This window comes from Abramis brama, assembly GCF_963993115.1.
Source record: "Abramis brama genome assembly, chromosome: 20".
Classification (NCBI taxonomy): Eukaryota; Metazoa; Chordata; class Actinopteri; order Cypriniformes; family Leuciscidae; genus Abramis; species Abramis brama.
The window spans coordinates 21,802,811-21,823,035 of NC_139982.1; the positions used below are offsets into that span (position 1 = coordinate 21,802,811).

General features: G+C 36.5%; 2 protein-coding genes across 2 annotated transcripts; both read right to left on the reverse strand.

Annotated features, from left to right (window-relative positions):
- Positions 1–1,309: 1,309 nt before the first annotated feature.
- Positions 1,310–9,030, reverse strand: cav1 (caveolin 1). Its single transcript, XM_084094378.1, has 3 exons — positions 8,892–9,030; positions 8,091–8,258; positions 1,310–4,251 (listed from the first exon to the last, which is right to left on the reverse strand). Exons 1-3 carry the CDS (start codon positions 8,925–8,927, stop codon positions 3,910–3,912), a joined length of 546 nt encoding a protein of 181 aa, XP_083950504.1. The 5' UTR covers positions 8,928–9,030; the 3' UTR covers positions 1,310–3,909.
- A 1,325-nt stretch (positions 9,031–10,355) lies between these two features.
- On the reverse strand, positions 10,356–14,336 carry cav2 (caveolin 2). Its single transcript, XM_084094574.1, has 3 exons — positions 14,088–14,336; positions 13,131–13,318; positions 10,356–11,395 (listed from the first exon to the last, which is right to left on the reverse strand). The coding sequence occupies exons 1-3, from the start codon at positions 14,235–14,237 to the stop codon at positions 11,245–11,247; spliced, it is 489 nt and encodes a 162-aa protein (XP_083950700.1). The 5' UTR covers positions 14,238–14,336; the 3' UTR covers positions 10,356–11,244.
- Positions 14,337–20,225: the final 5,889 nt, after the last annotated feature.

The following is a 20,225-nucleotide window of genomic DNA, read 5'->3' on the forward strand; positions in this document are numbered from 1 at the left end:
TGAATCAAACTCGTTTTGCCTGATTCGTTACAGAAAAGATCCGACTCAAATGAATAATTCAGACAGGAATCACTTCTCACGGTCCAACAGCAGGGGCCTCATTTATAACCGTTGCGTTCGCACAAAACAGGCCCTGAAAGAGGCGTAGGCAACTATAAGCTATATATATAGCTATATAGTTATATAGCTATATAATATACGCATAAGTTGTAATTTATAAAAACAAACTTGACGGGAAAATTTGCGCACCAACACGCAAACTCTGACCCATGCGTACGAACATTTTGGAGACAGAGCAGTTTGGCGACACTGATGGTGAGCTGGAGTTAAATGTCTTTTGGTCACTTTAGACCGAACATTTTAAGAAAATTATACATATACAGAAAGATAATACAAATATAATTTCCCTCACCGAGCCTATCACATGAAGCAAATATCCATGTCCGCGCCAGCGAGCGTGTTTGGCCGTTTAGTAAAACTGACGCATAATTATAACGGCAGATTAGATAAAGGAAAACCGTACATTTTCATTATGAGGGCTAATCATTAATACAGTGCATGTTCACAATAACAGTTCAAATAAATAAATAAAATAATGATTTAAACTTTTGATATAGCCTAAACATTTAAATTAAATTCTCATTAATGGAGTTAAACACTTAAATTATACATGAAATCATTGAGAAGTTACAACATTTTGTTATATTCAATAAATATTTGTGTTTTAATGTTTTAACTACATTGAGAAATGCTTATCATGATAATAGCAGTTTGTCTGAGAAAAAATATTTTTGTGCAAATAATGCACAACAAGGTCTATATCTGTTTCCATTAAAAATATAAATCCATTACTACTATTTGGCCAGTGGAAAATATTGAGAAAAACGTGGTATGGATGAATATGCATATGCAGATGATATGCAGATGAGGATATGCATAGTAAAACTAGGCGTTGTAAGCTCCATATAGGCTAGTTATTTCGGGGAGGAGACGCATGTGCGCACAATCTTCCGCTGGCGTTCGCGCGGTTTTATAAGTCTGAATATTTTTTGGCGCACGCCATTTTTGGCTTTCGGGTGCACATACACTTTTAATCTTTAATAAGGATCCTACGCACAGTTTTATAAATGAGCCCCCGGTGATTCTGTGTGTTAATATCCACAGTTCCCGTAGGGGGCGATACATTTCCTTTGAAGCATTTTACAGCATTTTTTGAATATAGGTTATTTTCCTAGCAAATATAGGTTCTCTTGTCAGGCTTTGAAAGTGTGTAAAAGTGAAAGGAAATTCAGTTGATACTTTTAACATCTTTATTGTGGTTATGATTCTTTTAAGACATGTAGACCAGGATTTTCATTATTTTAAATTAAAAAAACGTTAACTGAAATAAAATAAAATATACAAAAACTTCACGGTAATTTACTTCAGCTAGTTGGCAAAGGCAACAGTTCTCATTTTCATTTAGCCTAGCTTAACTTGAAAACTAAAACTGAAATAAAAATGAATAAGAACAAAAAAAAAAAAAAAACAACATTACTAAAACTGTAACTAAAATTAAAATGAAAACAGAAAATACAAAAATAAAACCTAAATAAAAATTATAATAGTATCTCAGAATACTAAAATAATACTGATGTTGTCTAGAGGCACATGAAAATGAATAAGCACTGATTTATTTCTCTCCACTTTATTTTAGTAACCCTGAGCTTACGTGCTTATTTTTGGCTTCTCTTAAAATACTTCAATATTAATTGCCGTGGGTTCAAGGACTGTGCAGGTTTTGTACACAAATAAAGAAAGCCTTAAAATGACCACAGAGAGGATAAAGCAACCCAAAAGGGCTTTAAACAAAGTCCTAAAATTAAATCAAAGCCATTTAATCAAAAACTTTTTCATTACAAGAAAGCAAAGCCTGCAGCAGTGCAACCGTCCACGTGCAAATAAAGACGATGAATGAACCAGACAAATGAAATCAACTTGTTTTATATTACATTTTCTTTAATGTGCACAGCATTATGTGATTTTACAGTAAAAGCAAGGAAAGAGAATTTCAGTTTTCATATAAAAAATATGAATAAAAATAAGATCTCATGTACAGAGGCAGACTCACTGAAGCAAATGCATCGCAATAGATACTAAGACAGCAGGTACAGTAGACAAAGAGGTGAACAAGTTAAAGCGGGTAGACAAAAGGTGACAGAAGTGAGCATAATGTCAGTACGAAATACTATATAAACCCTACTTTAGCAGCAGCCTTTGATGCTGGAAACTTTGGTTTGCTGCCAGTCTTTGCCAGTGTGTGTGTGTGTGTAAGTGTGTGTGTGTCTGACAGTGAATAAACAGAGAAGCAGACAGGTTTGTTTACGGGACAAAATTACAAACCAAATGTCACTTCGTACTGCAGAAACAACATTTAAAAAAAATGCAAACCCCCCCCCCTAATTCTTCATCTTCAAAGACTGCAAATAAAGTTTAAGTATATGTTAAGGCTGTGGTAATGTGCTGTAGTGTTAAAATAGTTCAATCTTCATGTGTCCTATCAATGTCCTATAGTTGCTAGATTCACATGATGTCTCTCTGGAAGTTGTAAAGACATTCTCTGCCACTCAAAAAGCTGTTGACATGATGACCGGTTTGAAGCATTACATGTCAAAGTCAGGAACAGTCTCTTTGTTAGTATATGCTGAGTTGGCAAAGGGTTCAGTGAGGGCACCTCTTTTGCCCCGTGTTCGGGCCATCCACCATATTTAGTGGCAACATGCAGTGTGACGGGCAGTCTTAACATCAGCAGGGCCACGCCTACTTTTTTCTCTAATATTCGTTCAGATTCCCCGAACCCTCTCCCAAAAACAACCAAAAAACGTTTGGATTACAAAAACCCAGTCATGGCAAAAAAAAAGGGTGATGGTACCCAAATGGAAGAATGAACACAAAACTATTCGAATCTAGTGTTAAGGAACTATTTTGGACAGACTTAAGTGGACGTGTCAATGAACGATGGGGGACAAAAAAAAAAAAAAAAACCCCAACAAATTCACAGCCTTGTCCCAGCAGGCAAATCTTAAAGGGATAGTTCACCCCAAAATGAAAATTCAGTCATTATTTACTTAACCTAATGCCATTCCAAATGTATACCTGTAATGTATCTGTGGGATACAAAATGGAAAATATTTAACGATAAAAGTGCAGTCACATTTTCTGTTGTTCAGCAAATTTTCACGGTTGAAATCCAGTTACTTCAATAGGAATCGAAGCAATTGCTAATACGACTGGACCTTAAAATATTTATTTTTATATATTTCACATTTTTTTAATATATATATATTTATAATTGATATTCTATATAATGATAGTGACCATTGTCAAGCTCCAAAAAGGACAAAAATCACCAAAAAAAAGCACCATTTAAGTACCATAAAAGTGGTCAATATGACATGTTCTGTTTCATATCATTCATATGACTTCAAAAGACTTGAATAATAGCGCACAAGTCATGTGGATCACTTTTATGGTGTTTTTGAAGCTTGACGGACGTGAAATGACATGAGGGTGAGTAAATAATAACAGATTTTACATTTTTGCATGAACTGTCCCTTTAAAAGTCAGGCTAAATCGGTATTCCTACGGTGATAAATTCTAACAAATTACAAAAAAATGAGAATTTTTACTACACACGTCCCCTACGCCCCAAGGAATCCAAAGCTGAGAGGAGACAAAGCTCATAAATACGCTGAAAAGAGACAGAGAGGAGAGTCTTACCTAAGGGCCACCTAAATACAGTGCAACCCTCCGTCTCTGTTCACGTTTATTTCGCCCTCTTTATTATATCATGTGATTTATCTCCCTGCTTTGGACATTGGTTTCCCCCATCCCACCCGATCCCTCTGGCTCTTTTCCTTCTCCCTGTCCCTACACCACCTTGGTGGCGGTGACCCGCACGCTGCTGAAGCACTTCCCCATGGCTTCGAACAGAGGGTCGCAGAAGGTGTGCACACAGATGGAGTAGACTCGACTGACGCAGTGGATCTCGATTAGGTAGCTCTTCACGCAGGGCACCACGGCCCAGATGTGGATGAAGGAGAGGATGGCGAAGAAGATGCCCCACACCAGGGCGAGCGGGATGCCCACCAGGGCCGTCAGCAGCCTGTAGCACCAGTACTTTGTTACTGTGAAGGTGGTGAAGCTCGCTTTCCACACGCCGTCGAAGCTGTAGGTGCCGGCAGGCTCAGCGATCACGTCCTCGAAGTCCACCTGGAGGTGAAAGGGATTTCAGAATTAAATCGTTGTGTATTGATATAATAAAACCAGACATCATTTCATTTTGCACAACTAACCCATTGGAACCCATCTATCTGAATTTTTTATTATATTATATTAATTTTTTTTGGATGACTAAATTACTATGAAAGTTATCTGAGTATTTCTGCATGTTTTCATCCATATCAAGTGGGCTGACATTAAAAAATCCAGCACAATTCCTCCTCCCCTCTTCATCCATCTCCACATTCCTCATAGACAGCATCTTTACACTGTCCAGCACCCTGCTCTGGTTCACTCAGGCTGGTACGGCCTGGTTCATGCCCAAGTCACCTTACTCTAAACCTCCTGCATCAACCTCAGATTGGATTAGATAGTGCCTGACACCAAACACTAACATTTAGAGAAGACATGTAAATGTAAAACTCATTTAATAAGCCCTGGGAAGCTTGGTTCAGATCTTCCCAGAGCTGGCAAACCTCACACCATCACTGTATAGCAGTGCACTTTCTTTTAAATACAGATGTGTTTATTTCAGTTGTGACATTTTTGATTACACAGGGAAAAAGCACACACAAACACACCCCGTCCTTCACGGTCAAACATGAAAGTCAAGATAAAGCTAATATTTATTTAAGAACTCCGGTTTGAATCAGAATAACTAGTCAACAAAACAGACGTACCTACATTTTTAGGTATCAGTGTTGTTTATGGTGATCTTTAAACTGATAATATCTGAAAATTACTGTTTTGCAAACTGAAATGTAGGCAACTTAACCACTTTAGGCTATTTGTGCTAGTTTAAACAGCATAGCCTTAGATCACTAGCAAAAAAAAATGCTGGTTAACCACCACAGTCTATCTAATAAAGCTGGTTGACCAAAGAAGGCTGACTGGTTAAGTTAGCCTTAAGTTTTTTAGCTAAAAAGACTGGTAGGCTCACCACAAGGTTTGGACAAAATAGAAGAGTGTTTCGAGTAAATTGAAGTTCCTGTAAGAGTAAACTGATAAATTACTACTTGTCCAAGGGATTGAAACCATCATGGCGGCTCAAGTTGGCAACAAAATACCAAATTATACAGTCTTATAAAAGCCTATCCTCCCCATTCATTTATCTACAGTATATCCCAATTGGCTGGACACATAGTTTCCATTACTTGAATATTACAACTATGACTTTCAACAACGTTAAAATAAACAGTTCTTGAGCTGACTGCACAGTGTTCCCTGATAACACCCTCACTGTACTGACAGAAGTATCAACTTGCATTCTTCAGATCTGGGGGCTTGTGATTATATAAGACCCGTCCACATAGTTAATAAATCACCAGTGCACACTGCAGTTTATGGAGGAGTAGGAGTGATCAGTTGACCAATGATCAATTAAATCATTTAAAATAAAAATATAAATAACTTTTTTTTTTTAAATGGAATAAACCCAATAAAATAAAAATGTAAATAATAAATAATTTCAATAAATCACATTTAAAACGGTTTACTTAATGATATTTAAAATGACAAAATATTTAACAATAAAACAAAATGAAATAAAATAAAAATGTAAATAAATAAGTTACTGTTTATTTAATGAAATGTTTAAAAATGCAGATATGTGTGTGTTTATATATATATATATATAATATTTTCAAACTGACAAATAAATACACTTTATAATAAAAATAAATAAATAGATTAAATTAATTTAATTAAAATGCATAAATTAAGTAAAATTAAATAAATAAAAAAACTGACAAATACACAGACATATTTAATTACATATATAAATGTGTAATTAAATATTAACATATCAATTAATTACTTTTTTAAATTAATGTTTATAATTAAATGTATTTTTAAGTAGTCCTCCACAGTATGCATCAAATTATTGAACTTGGACAGACAACAAAAGTTGTGCAAAAACAATGGCATTGTTGAGGATCCACAACGGTTTAAATTAAAAACAATTATAGCTATCTTGTTTATTTTTTCTAAATCCTCGATCACGATGGCAACAGCCTGTGATTCATTTCAAATTGCAAATTCATGTGCAGTGACTAACAAACCCACCAAAGCCATGGTACTGTAACTCTATTAGCTATGGAAGGTTTTCGTATATTGGTCAGCCAGGATTTATAGTACTTCTGCAAACACTGTATACTACAAGCATAATCTGATGCATTCGTGATGACTACGCGGAGGTCACTAGACTGTGCTCTGGCCAGATTCCCACGTGGAATCCTGCTCCAGCGTGCTATTAAAAGAATGCGCTTTTATGAGAGGAAAATATTCTGTTCCAAGGGAAAGCTACGCATGTGTTTCTGCACACAAGGATCTTTGATGTGGATGTCTGTGGGAGTGCACTTGAACCACGAGTGCATCATGGTCTGGAGGAACGCCCCATGTGTGCAGAGGGATGTGTGTGTGCGTGTACAGAGAATTTTTGAAAATGGAGATGGGAATTCCCTGCTACGCTCTCCTACGCAAGACCCCTGCGAGTGCTCGACCCCTTTTAAGGACAAAATAAAAGGACTGTGTGCACAAAATGAGTCCCTTTCAGAGCCCTTGTGACAGCAATCCCATAATTCCAAGCAAACAGCAAATTATAAAAAGAAAACTGGCTTTCGGTGTTCCCTGGATTCAATCTTCAGTCAAATCATAAGAGGCTTTCAACTGCATGTGTCCTCAGGGATGTGACTCAGTGTCATGTTGTGGTGGGAGGGGAAAAGACATGCGAAAAAATAATGCGAAAGGGTGGAGATGGATGCAGGGGGGTCGTTTTTTGAAAGCTGAGTGTATCATCAGGTGACCCAGTCGACTTTTCTTTCAGGGAAAGTTGCTATGCAAGGCATCGCCCCACGCCCAGGAAAATGTTCACTAAGAATGTTAGGTGTGCAGTCTTTGCTCAAAAACAGGAAACTCTTAATATTTCCTCTATAAAAAAAGACCTTACTTTGACAGCTCGTCACCGCATGGGAGTTACAAAAGCATCATGCCCGTCCAAATGAGAGCAACAGGCTATTATTGCATGCACAGATTTCACAAACTTGTGCCACAGTCCCAACATTTCACATTGAAGAGACAGCTGCTCCAGTGATAATTGTTTCCACCCTGATGGAAAATCCAGCTTAAGCTGGTAGCTGTGGATCTTCTAGCTGGTCTAGAACTAATTTGACTACCGGTATGACCAGCTGGTCCATGAGGTAGAACAAGCTTAGAAATCAACTGCTGCTCCAAAACACCTAAGGAAGCCTGGTAGGGACACCAGCACATCAGTATCATATAGTAGAGTCCAGGTGAGACTGAATGCAAGTGCGTTTAAAAGTACATTTAAGGTTTTGCAAGTAATATAACAGGATTTTAAAGACAGCTGCTGCTTGCAATAATTGTTTCCAGTGCCACCGTGACAAACTGACCAGTGACTCATCGCCTTTGTTATAAAGCCAAACTTTCTGTTGAGTTATTATTCCGAACTATTAGGACATGCATAAACTGTAATGCTCTTTGAAGACGTTTTATTAAGTTTAATATAACAAAGCATAACATTTAATAGTTATCATATATATATATATATATATATATATATATATATATATATATATATATATATATATAATTATAATACAAACATTTATTAATAAATTACATTATATAATAGATTAATTATAATATATACTAAAATAATTACGTATGAAAAGTTGCATGCAATTGTTTCATGTTACATTGTACTAATTATGCATTATACTAAAATTATAATTATACTAAAAATGCATTTAAAATGTCTGGTCAAAGAAAAAAAGTTGCATAAAGCAGAAAAAGTGAATTGAATGACCTACCTTCACCACATCGTCATTTAAATGTTTTGGGTCCCGGTTGACCAGGTCAATCTCCTTGGTGTGGACATCCCGAAGTGTCTTTTCGTTGATGCTGTCGTTATCCATTTCTTTATTATTTGGTTTGTAAATATTCCCCTGTTTCCTGATGAACGGTGAGTGAGCGTATTCCTGCGGTTCCAAAGAAAACAGAAAATGAAGTTCATGAGCGTGGAGGGGAGACTGAGGCGCAACTCAGCACAGCCCTGGCATGGGATGGTTTTAAGCGGATAGAAATGAAGCACCACACCCCTCTGGAACACAGTAGAGCGACCCGCCGCAGGGTGGCGCCATTTTATACGCCGCGCGCGCGTTACTTTTATTCCGCAGCAGAAAATATAAAAGAAATACACCCACAATTGAAATATCAAACTTTTAGGACGTGCTTTAAATATATGAGTTATTCTAAATTCTAAATAAAAATTCTAAATAAAAAATTGCATTGCGCTCCGTCAACATGCGCTATACGAACTTGCACATCATTCCACCTATGGATAGTGAGCAGTTCATTTAGCTAATATTCGTATTCCATCAAATTGTGTTTGCACAAAGTGTGCACAAAGTAAACAAGGGAGGCTTGCCGAACAAATACGTGCCAGTAAAAGATAAGACCTCACATTATCCAACATGCGCGAAAACAAATGGGAGCAAGTGCCACCACACCGCCTTCATGATAAACCCCTAAAAGTGTTTGAGTAATAAGTTGCACAATGAATTGGCATCAAAAATAAAAGATTTCCGAGGTAAAATAATTGTAATTCTTACCTCTTCAGGTGTCCCGTCCTTGTATCCGCTAGTCATGCTGTCCTGTGAGTGACTGAAGTGCGATCAGATGAGTGAGTGTGGAAACAAGACAATCAGTACAGAGGAAGCAGTGTGGGAGGCGTGGGGAGATTGCTTACTTTGGGGAGTCCTCTTCCTTACAACAGCCCTCTTTTTTGCCAACTGAAGTCCCATAAAACTTTATCTATTGAATGTTTTTATCTCTCCTTCAACCTCTCATGGCATCTGTGGGAGTTTCTCTCAGGAGGACATGCTGTGTGTTCAATGAATGAAACCTTCCATTAGCCTGCCACTCACAGAGCTACGCAGTATTAGTGGTTGGAGATTTTGACGTGTTTTTTTCCCAAATGGGAGGCATATTTGGGCACTGTACCATATTTTCCTGCACGATCGTGTACACTACTAAACATCCACTCGCACTGTTTCTCCACGTTAGAGCAAGGGTAAAGTAATCACAACTGTAAAGCAACACAAATTTGGGAGTGAATTAATGGTGATTGGGACACTTTTTGCCATTGAAATGACATGTAAAAAGTGTCCCAATCAGCCTGAATTCAGAAGTACGGGGATTATGTAGTGAGTGACCAAAATAAAATGGTAAACAAACCAAATTTTACCAAAGTCATCCTATATTTCACAGCTCTACATAGCCTACTTATGCATGAGGTGCATTTTATGTTTTTTAAACCTATTGAGAATGCTGAACACTTATTGGCTACAATTTTAGTTTTAGTTTAAAGTTTTAGCTCTGTAAAGCAATTCATTCTTGAAATGTTTAAACCTGAAAATGTGACTCGGTTTGCATACCAAAATACACCTCAAGGCAAAACTTGCACTTTAGTTTGGAATGTTTTCAACAATAATGCAGTTGTTTAATCTTGTTTTTTTCTCATATTTGTGACTTATGATACTTATTAGGCTATAACTTTTCTATCATTTACTTTATACATCTTTTAGTGTCCATTTATTGCACCTATATTTGTGTATCTAGTACAGGTGCTGGGATGTGCAGGCAATGCAAAATATGCAAACAATGACGAGATAGCGGCCAAAGGTCGCTGTTGCTCAGGTAAAAAGGTAGCATGTTTTAAATCTGTTTAAACCTTTATATAATGTTTTTAAATTGATTATTACTTTATATTAAATAAACGTCTCCATGAATGACAAAAATTCCTCATAGTAACCCTATTATTCTAAAAAATCAAATGCAGAATGAGACATTTCATAAAACCCATCTGTTAAGAACTCAATAACACTCAGACCCTTCTCTAAAAACATACTTTTTAAGCAGGTACACCATTATCCTCAGGCATATCTGCTGCATTGAACATGACCCGCGAAGGTTTTTTTTACATTGCACAAGATGTTAAATCTTGTCAGGTTAACATTCCATGTGCCACACAGTGATCTTCTTGCCTATGGTCTCTCAGCAAAGAAAACAGTCCATTCAACTTCCAAAAATAATTTTTATTTGTGAAATGAAAGGCATTTAGTTCTGTCTTTCATAAGCTGAGCTGTGTTCAGCATGTTTGCTACATGACATCATTCGGGGTGAGGAAACGGCACCTGAGCCTCTAATGTTCCATTGCACAGTCAAATATTCCATTTACTCTGCGGCGCCACTAACAAAGCACAATCAATGGCAAACAGCGTGTCAAATGTCGCTTTGCAAGTCAAACTAATCGCCATTTGGGCACTATTCTATCATTACAGAATGATAGAAGTCAAAGAAGTCATTAATACAGAAGAAAATGTGATATTTGTATAGAATGCTCTCTATAATAGGAATGTACCTGAAAATCATAAATAGTTTGTACACTGAAATTCCATCAAATCATCTAATTTACTCTTGTTGATAAAAATCAATCAACTCCAAACAATATAAATATTAACTCAAATAGCACAACACTACAACCCTATTGGAAGTAGTTGCATAATTTTTTCCTTACAAGCACATCATGCGCTTATTGCAATGTCATATTACATGCAGTAGCACAGTATCTTATCCTTAAGGTAAAAATCTCAATCATTACAATAAAATCTTTAAAAAGTCTTACATTGTAACACAAAAGCTTAATTAGACTTACATAACAGTATTGAAAAAGCATGTCAGCACTTACGCCGCCCATTACGAGGTTGACATGTCAGTGGCTAAAAAACGGAATGAATATTGCAATTGTCTACTGAAAGGAAAGAAAAGTTCTTTCTCTTCTCTTTGCTTCAGAAGTCAAGGACAACTTATCCTTCAGCTAATAACCCTCAAAAGGAGGCCAAAAGAACACGACGGAAAGATTCTGCAACACTTCTATGCGGAGTTAGATTTGGACAGACTTGCTCAGTTTTGAACAGTTTTGATATTGATGGATGACAAGCACCGGCCAATGCTGAAGAAGAAAGGCCCAATAAACATGTCCATCAAGCTGGTCCAGATCACTTGGATGGAGGGCAGTGTCATCATGCAGCCATGGATCACTGGCATCACCACCCTGCAGATGGAAAATAACTCATCATCATGTGTGCTGAAATATAGGGCTTATATAATAATCATTCACATCAAGGTGAACGAGTTCCTCTCTCTTTGTTCTGGTGTACAAATGCACCGTGGAAAGTGTGCAAAGCATTATCCTTCATTTCAGATGGTTCCATTAAATCATAACCTTTGATATTGTTGACATTAAAACCATATGCAAGATCTGTCACTGGCCATCTGTTAGGGATTCATAAGAGATGAGAGAATATATAAGGTGTGTTTCCAGTATCTACAGCACCGGTCTAAAATCTTATTTTTTTGTAACAATCTTCCTATTTATAAGATTAAAGGTCTTTTAGGGCATTCATAACATTAACCTCATTTGTAATGAACCACATTTTTGCTAAAAATTATTTGTTTATTTAAAAAAAATATTTAATTGTGAGTGGTGCCTCACCTGTGCAAAACTCACATCCTCAATGTTGTGGGTGTTTGCTAGGGTGTTGCTATGCAGTTGCTATAGTTCGGTGTAGTTTTAGCACTATTTTGGGTGGTTGGTTGGGTTCAATGTGATTTTAGAACTATGCTTGGTGTTCTAGATGGTTGCTAAAACATTGCTATGTGGTTGCCAAAATTCTGCCTGATTTTTTGCACTATCTTTGACATTCTATATGGTTGCTAGGGTGTTTCTATTCGGTTTCTAAGGCTCTGTGTGGTTTTTAGCTGTTTGATTGGGGGTCTAGGTGTTGCTATGACATTCTATTGCTGATTCTAATGTTCTGTGTGGTTTTTATCATTATACTTGGTTATCTAGGTGGTTGTTATGGTGTTGCTATGTGATTGCTAAGGTTCTATGTGTTTTTTTAGCACTATGCTTGGCAAGCTAGGTGGTTGTTAGGGTGATGCTTTGTAGCTGCTAAGGTCCTTTGGTTTTTGGCACTGTGCTTGGCGATCTAGGTGGTTGTTAGGGTGTTGCTTTGCAGCTGTTAAGGTCCTGTGGTTTTTACCACTATGCTTGGCGATCTAGGTGGTTGTAGTTGATGTTCTAGGTGGTTGCTAGTGTGTTGATAGATAGAAACATTCCTCAACAAGCTGCACAATTTGAAGCATCATTCATGTCTGTGACACCTTAAATTTACTAAATCCTATTAGCACATTGCTACGCAATTACTAAGGTATACAGTATAGGTGGTTGGTATAGGGAATTCTGGATAGACGCTAGGTGGCTACTTACTAACCCCAAATAAAAACAGCCCATTTCCAATTCTTTATGATATTCTTGACATTTGATCTTAACTGACAAATTTGTCAGCACGACTCATTCCTAAGCTAATGGGGTCACTCTGCTACTCTGGGTTGTAAAGTTTGTACAGTGTGCTAATGTGTGCACCTCAGGAACACTGACCCTGAAAGAGCTGCTGATCTAAACTGCACAAGGGTCAAGCACCAAGCTTTGCCAAGTTTCTGCTTGCATGTGTCAAACCCCTAAGAAGTCGGAAAAAAACACTTGACTAGAATGTTAACAATTCAATGCGAGTTATGTGTGGATTTTTCCACCATATGTGAAAATGCAGGCCCACCTGTGCTGCACAAAACCGATATGCAAGACTTTCTCTGTGGTATTTCTTCAATTTTGTCAAATAAAAGTCTTTATCTAGGTGGGAAGTGGCCATGGCAAATATTTTGCAATTGGGCTGTGGAAAATACAACAGAGAGCCAACAGCCTTCCCCAACAAGAAGTCTTTTCATACCAAATATGTATACAGCTGAGGATCCCGAAAACAATCCCCGCAATAAATGCCAGGGGAATAGCCAGAAACGTGGTGAGGATCCGGTAGAAGACGTATTTCACCAGCTCGAACACAGCATGACTGCCGATCCACACTCTGTCAAAGCTGTGCGTGGAGATCGGCTCAGCGATGATGTCTTCAAAACCAACCTGTGGAATCAAGCATAAAACAAGAAAATCAATAGTGCACAAACTCAACTAAATTAGTCCAAATGTATAAAAAGAAAGAAAATGTCAAACTTTATTTTAACTACACACATTTAAAGACCAAGAGATCAGTGTTGCTGAAAGTCTATGTAACACTTTATTTTGATGGTCCCTTTCTGTTAACTATAAGTAACTTTGCAACTACATGTCAACTAATTAGAGAATTAGTAGACGGTCTGCTTATGCTAACTCTTTATTGTGATGGTCCTCCAACAGACATTCTACTTACTATAACTTTGTAACTACATGTCAACTTATTCTAACCCTAACCCTGCCAGTCTACTAATACTCTACTAACACTCTAATGAGAGTTAGTAGACCTGTGCAACGTTATAGTAAACAGAATGGTAAAGGGGACATCAAAATAAAGTGAAACTAAAGTCTATGGTATTTCTATATTAATGGAGTAGCCTGATGTATGCAAAACAGCCATGCCAATCCACTCAAAACTGAATAAAAAAAAAAAAAAAGAAAAAAAGAAAGATTATTATTGCGCATGTGCAACATACACTTATTCAAATAGAATAGAGTCATTCTAAAAAACAATGCACGTGAATGGCGGTAATTAAAAGAACCTCGCATCATACCGTAAGAAACACGTTATCAATTCTTATATCAACGATGTTTAGTCAGTTGTATAGTAACGATGTTTATTAGTAAGTATTAATAAAATAAGTCATATTAAAATCTCTTGCATTAAGTTGTCACCTACCTTTAAGTGCGAGTTAATATCGTTAGGATCTCTGTCCGGTACATCTGAATACACTTTCGTTTTTTTTCCAAGTATAGGTTCAATCGATCTATTGAATTCATCCTCATCCATAATGACACTGGTCTCCGATTTTTCTTTTTCAAGTCCCATTTTTTTTTGTTTTGGAGGTGCGAGGCGCGCACTGCTGTCTGTCGCGCCTGCTGTAGGCTACGCGCACTGTGCGCTCGAGACAGGACGCGTCCACGCCCCTCACGGAAGACGCGTTCACGCGCAGACAAAACACACAACCGGCGCTCAATTCACTGCTACAAACAAATGTGGAACAACGATAAGGAACCTTTTTAGGAATAAATCCCTGTCTAGCCGTCCTTATCTCAAAACACTGTTTATTGAAACAGAATTCAAGGAATGTTGACAGATTGTTTTTATTTCCTCTAGAGTAGGCTAGCCTATGGTCGCTATTTGAAGTGTTTTTTCCTCACCCGTTTCATTCATTCATATGAAGTTTTTAAACTTTAGGGCAATGCTAAATGTTTATCTCGCTCAGTCTTGCTCTTCATTAATCATTAAGCTTCACTGAATTCTTGGAGGAGGTATTTTTTTATTTAAAGGTTATTTACACATAGCCTAGCCTATGCCTAAAAGTTCTTTATAGAACCATATTGTCCTGAAGAACCCTTTTATGCTGAACTGTCAAAAATCCATTGAAAGCTACATTGATTTTCTGGAGCTCAGCCATTCAACAGACTGTCAACACACAGTTATTGATTTTATGCATAAACTGTACTGTTTTAAAACCAAGTGTACTACCATAGAAGGCAGTCTTTTTTTAGATTTCAGACACAATCTTAACTTCAGCCAATAGGCCGCTCTCCATATTTTTTACACTGGAAACTGATCCAGTGATGGTATTTGCTTCGCTATTTGACTTTTTTGCCTTTATTTTTTTCTGCCAAATCAAAGTCATGTGGTGCAACCAACATGCGTAAAAAAGAGGAGAAAAAAAAAAAAACAGGAAATGATATAAAGACCCTCATCAGTGTGTCAATAAGAGTCTTCAAATATCAGATAAATTGACCTAACAAAATTTCCAAGCTGTTCTTTTCCACAATGAAAGTGGATGGTGGCCAGCTTGGTCATTCTGCTAAACATGTATAGCCCCTAACACTTTGTTTTCATAATTCTTACCAAATGTCTGAATATAATGTTTATCTATATCCAGAAGGAATGGAGGGAGTTTCACTGGAGCTAATACACACGTAAACAACAAACTCATTGTGTTGTGACAGTCGGGAGGAAAAAGGGGAGAGGCCGTGGTGGCTCATGACAGCAGAGCAAAAGCACACCACAGTGGAAGTGAAAAGCACATTCTACCCACATGGGCACGCACAATACAGGCCATAATCCCTATGGATAAACACACAGCTGATTTCCAACAGCAAAACAGCGTGTGTTATTGAAGTGGTGATCAAACTTTGTCAGCATCATGAACGGTCTAGATCTATGATCTCGAGTTTGATGTGGGTGTACTGTATTTTTATTAATTTTTTGGTTAAAATAAAAATGTGAAACAGAGCAATCAGACTTCACTGCTAAACTCTTCAATGAATGTATCTATAGTACTATAATCTGTGATGAAGGGTTTGGCAGGCAAGTCTGATTGATCTATTCAGGAGCAATATTTTACCGTCATAATAATTTAAGTTTGCAAGTTCAACAGTTTTCCCCTTGAGGATATGGGACCAGCCCAACAAGCTACTGAAGCAAAGTAATCAAACCAATATGTCATTTTCATGACAACTTAGCAGGAGAATGACAGCTGCCTTATAATGTTGCATAAAACGAGTCAAATTTAATATAGCTGAGGTAATTAGCTATTACTAGCAAATCAAGTGAAGCAGTTTTAAAATCCTCTCAAATTCATACTTTCCATGAGGACTTGGTATGTTGGTCATGACTATTTTTGGGCACTCGGGTCAATAGCATTTTATATATATATATATATATATATATATATATATATATATATATATATATATATATATATATTTTTTTTTTGTTCTGTTTCAAAAAATCCAAATGAATTTATTTCAGAGATTAAAAATAGCAGTGGATTCCAGTGGATTACATTTTAATGTATTTTTGAAAAATGTAATATATATATATATATATATATATATATATAAATATATGCATACAGTATATATATATATATATATATATATATATATATATATATATATATATATATATATATATATAAAATATCAGGGTGATACATCTGTCCTGGAATCATGCATTTTTTTTTTTTTTTTTTTTAAAGGATAGTTTGGCACAGTCTTTTATTATTACTTTTTTATGAATATATGAATATATATTAAAAACAGATATTAAAAAACATATTTTAACAAAACGTCATGTGGTGCAATCATCATGCAGACAATAAAACAGGAAATATCATAGAGACACTCATGACTGTCTCAAAATCAGTAAGTCTACAAAAATATCAAATCATTTGACTTTTTAATGACAAGGTAAGGTTAGTTCAGACTGAAAAATATCATGCGATCTCACTTTCCAAAAACATAATAAACAAACATGTACATAAAGATTAAAATGTACACTCACATGCTCATGGTGTGAGGAAAACTGTTCATCCTAAGGCACAAACAGTTCTGGGGAGTTTTGATGAATTAGCCAAAGGTCACATTCCATGGTTCTGTGATATAAATCTACCTGCAGAAACAATGAATTCAGCACAATGATATCAGATGGGCCTTCCTGACAGTCACCTCATCTGTTAAAGCTCTCAGCTCTGTGAATCTCTTTATACTGGCACATCATATTAAACCCTGACATGCGGTAATCGTGAGAATCAGCCTATAGCAATGTTACTCTATTGTCATCACCTTCCAGGTCTGGAACCTCATATTTTCACATGCATTAGAGAACAATTACACTATACAAAAAAAAATTAAGTGTGAACATAACATACAGTGTTCCTGGCTACTTGTAGAGCAGGCAATTGGCAATCAAAACAGATTTCAATTAAAGTCTTCAGCAAAAGGAAACGGCACATACTTTACAGCACTCACTGATGAAAGTCTTTGCTTAAACATTGCATAACTCATTCAGACATAAAAGCGGCATTTGTTTCTCCATTGACTCTTATAAAGACTGAGCTTAGATCAACTTTAGGAAATTAAACTAGAGAGAATGCATTAGCCTTCGTGCTCTCTGCCAGCATGTACCTTTGTCTATACAGATCAAATTTAATGCATTGTAACTTTTCCAAGCACAATAAACCTGTCAAAAGCACCCAATCTCTTCATCTGTACCCACGTTGCTCTGTGCTTGCGAACACACACTGGCTGAAGGTGTGGTAAACACATCGGGGATCCGCCCAGAGCCCGAGGTCGCATTAGTCGATAGAGTATATATGAGCTTTGCAGGAAGAGATAAATACGTTTTTTTCCATTTGTAGGCTACTAACTGTGGAGCAGCTTTTGCTGAGGTGTTGCATGAACAAGCCCTCGAGTCCTTACAAGCTTCAATCCTGCAGCTTTGACACGGCTGCCCAGTCGCACACGGAGGAATATTCATCTCCATCGCATGACAGACCCCTCAAACCATTTTCCAGCATAGTTTAGATCAGGTAGATGACTCTAAACGCTTCAGATCGTGCATACCGGTGCTGTTACTCAACAGCTTCAGGTGTGCCTTTTGCCTTCATTTTAGGCCAAGTCTGGAAATGCTGGCCAGTGATCCTGTTTCATGCACCTCCTTTATGCTTTTATAAGCTGCCCTAGTGATAAATGTTCCCTTCATGAAAATATACTGCCACACTGGACAGAATCATAAACTCAGTAGGCCTATGTTTAGAAATCATATTAGTTGTTATTTATCACATTTGGGTGAACATAGGAGTACGGAAGAGGATTAGGGCCAAGCAATAATAAAAAAATAAAACCATCTCGAGATTAAAGTCATTATAATGCGAAATTAAACTCATTCAATTTCGAGAAAAAAAAGTCGAAATACAATCTTGAGAATAAACTCATTAAATATCGAGAATAAAGTCGTGTTTCGAGAAAAAAATATTTAAATTTTGAGAAAAAAGTCGAAATACAATCTTGAGAATAAACTCATTACATTTCGAGAATAAAGTCGTTGTGTTTCGAGAAAAAAATCGTTAAATTTCGAGAAAAAAAACTCGAAATACAATCTTGAGAATAAACTCATTAAATTTCGAGAATAAAGTCGTTGTGTTTCGAGAAAAAAACTTGTTAAATTTCGAGAAAAAAACTTGTTAAATTTCGAGAAAAAAGTCGCAATAATCGTGAGAATAAACTCATTAAATTTCGAGAATAAAGTTGTTGTGTTTTGAGAAAAAAAGTCAAAATGAAATGTAGAGAATAACGCATTCGATCAGTGTTCATTGCATAGTCTACTGATAGAGGACATGGCAGAGTTGGATCACTTAGTCAAGTTATATTTTAGACTTTCTTTCAGTAACAAAGAAATACTATCAACTTTAGCTAATTATGACAGAATAATAATTAGCATACAAACTTTAAAGATAATTTGCAAGCGGCTAGGTCTTTTTAGAAGAAAAAATCAGTCCAATTTGCGCGATGTACTCGCTTTTGTCCACCATGAAATGACAACCAGTGGACAAATGTAAGGTTATCGCTGGCTTCACCTACGCGCGATTCATTGAGGTTTCGTGGTTTCCCAGGATACCATAAGACGCATTATTAAACTTGTTGATCCTCAAGGTGTGGAATTTCGAAGAAGGAGGCGCTTGAGAAGACGCCAGTACACTTGCACTGGCCCAAATTCTCACGATTATTTCGACTTTTTTCTCGAAATTTAACGAGTTTTTTCTCGAAACACAACGACTTTATTCTCAAAATGTAATGAGTTTATTCTCAAGATGGTGTTTCGACTTTTTTTTCTCGAAATTTAACGAGTTTTTTCTCTCGAAACAAGACGACTTTATTCTCGATATTTAATGAGTTTATTCTCAAGATTGTATTTCGACTTTTTTTTTCTCGAAATTTAACGAGTTTAATCTCGCATTATAATGACTTTAATCTCGAGATGGTTTTATTTATTTTATTATTGCTTGGCCCTAATCCTCTTCTGTATAGGAGTGTGTTTTAAATCATTTCTAAATATTTTTTACATTTATGTTAATATTTAATAAAACTAATAAAACTAATTTTAAATAACATCTAAAGTGAAAAGGAATTTTCTTTGTGAATATTTCATGTTTTTTTCTGTCCTCAGTGTTGTTTCCATCATGTTACCTCATGTTCGAATATACCTATTTTTCTACTGTATAGTATGTGGAAATGATTAGTCCAAAATGAGTATTATGTCTGAATATTCAGTTTTCTTAGACAATGGGCATGGCTATCTATCTATCTATCTATCTATCTATCTATCTATCTATCTATCTATCTATCTATCTATCTATCTATCTATCTATCTATCTATCTATCTATCTATCTATCTATCTATCTAGCATCATGTATATTCGCAAAACATGAATGTGTTACATAAACCAATTAATTTTATTCAAGCTTTAATTTATCATTTTCACAGTTAGCTATTAACAATGTGTACATTTGAACCAGGTGACTGAAAATGCTGGAGTAGCCGTGCAGTCCAAAGCAAACACTGTCAACCATCACTGCTCTAGTAGTTTTCCATACTTGTTTGCACTGGAATATGAGGACTACCCTTGAATGCGCTACCTGAATTAGCTAAAACCATGCTAACCACGGACCCCCAAATTTAGCAACAGTGAAGTTTTACAGGAACACTTACCCTGATTCTGTGCCAAAAGGGTGTGGGCTGAGGGGAACACAATTAGAGATAGAAAAGCCCTTTTGTTGTTTTTTCTATAGTGTTTTTTCATCTTGAGTTGAGGGCAGTTAGCATGTTGCTAATGGCCTCTGAAATAGTCAGTCACGCAAACTCTCAACTAGGGTTCCCCCAAAGTGGAATTCCCAAGTTAAATTTAGTCTTTAATTACGCCTTTTCTCCCTCATTCTCTCCAACCACACTATCAGCTCACACACAGCTTTCCTTCTCTTTCCTTCCAAGCTACCGCGATGAAATGGTTCTGTT

Excerpts from the sequence above, each read along its gene's own strand:
- cav1 (XM_084094378.1), bottom strand. The coding sequence starts at position 8,927 with ATGACTAGCGGATACAAGGACGGGACACCTGAAGAG. Across the intron at positions 8,259-8,891 it reads AGGACGGGACACCTGAAGAG|GAATACGCTCACTCACCGTT; the intron begins GTAAGAATTACA and ends TTGGAACCGCAG. Across the intron at positions 4,252-8,090 it reads TAAATGACGATGTGGTGAAG|GTGGACTTCGAGGACGTGAT; the intron begins GTAGGTCATTCA and ends TTTCACCTCCAG.
- cav2 (XM_084094574.1), bottom strand. The coding sequence starts at position 14,237 with ATGGGACTTGAAAAAGAAAAATCGGAGACCAGTGTCATTATGGATGAG. Across the intron at positions 13,319-14,087 it reads ATATTAACTCGCACTTAAAG|GTTGGTTTTGAAGACATCAT; the intron begins GTAGGTGACAAC and ends TTGATTCCACAG. Across the intron at positions 11,396-13,130 it reads CTCAGCTGTATACATATTTG|GGTGGTGATGCCAGTGATCC; the intron begins GTATGAAAAGAC and ends TTCCATCTGCAG.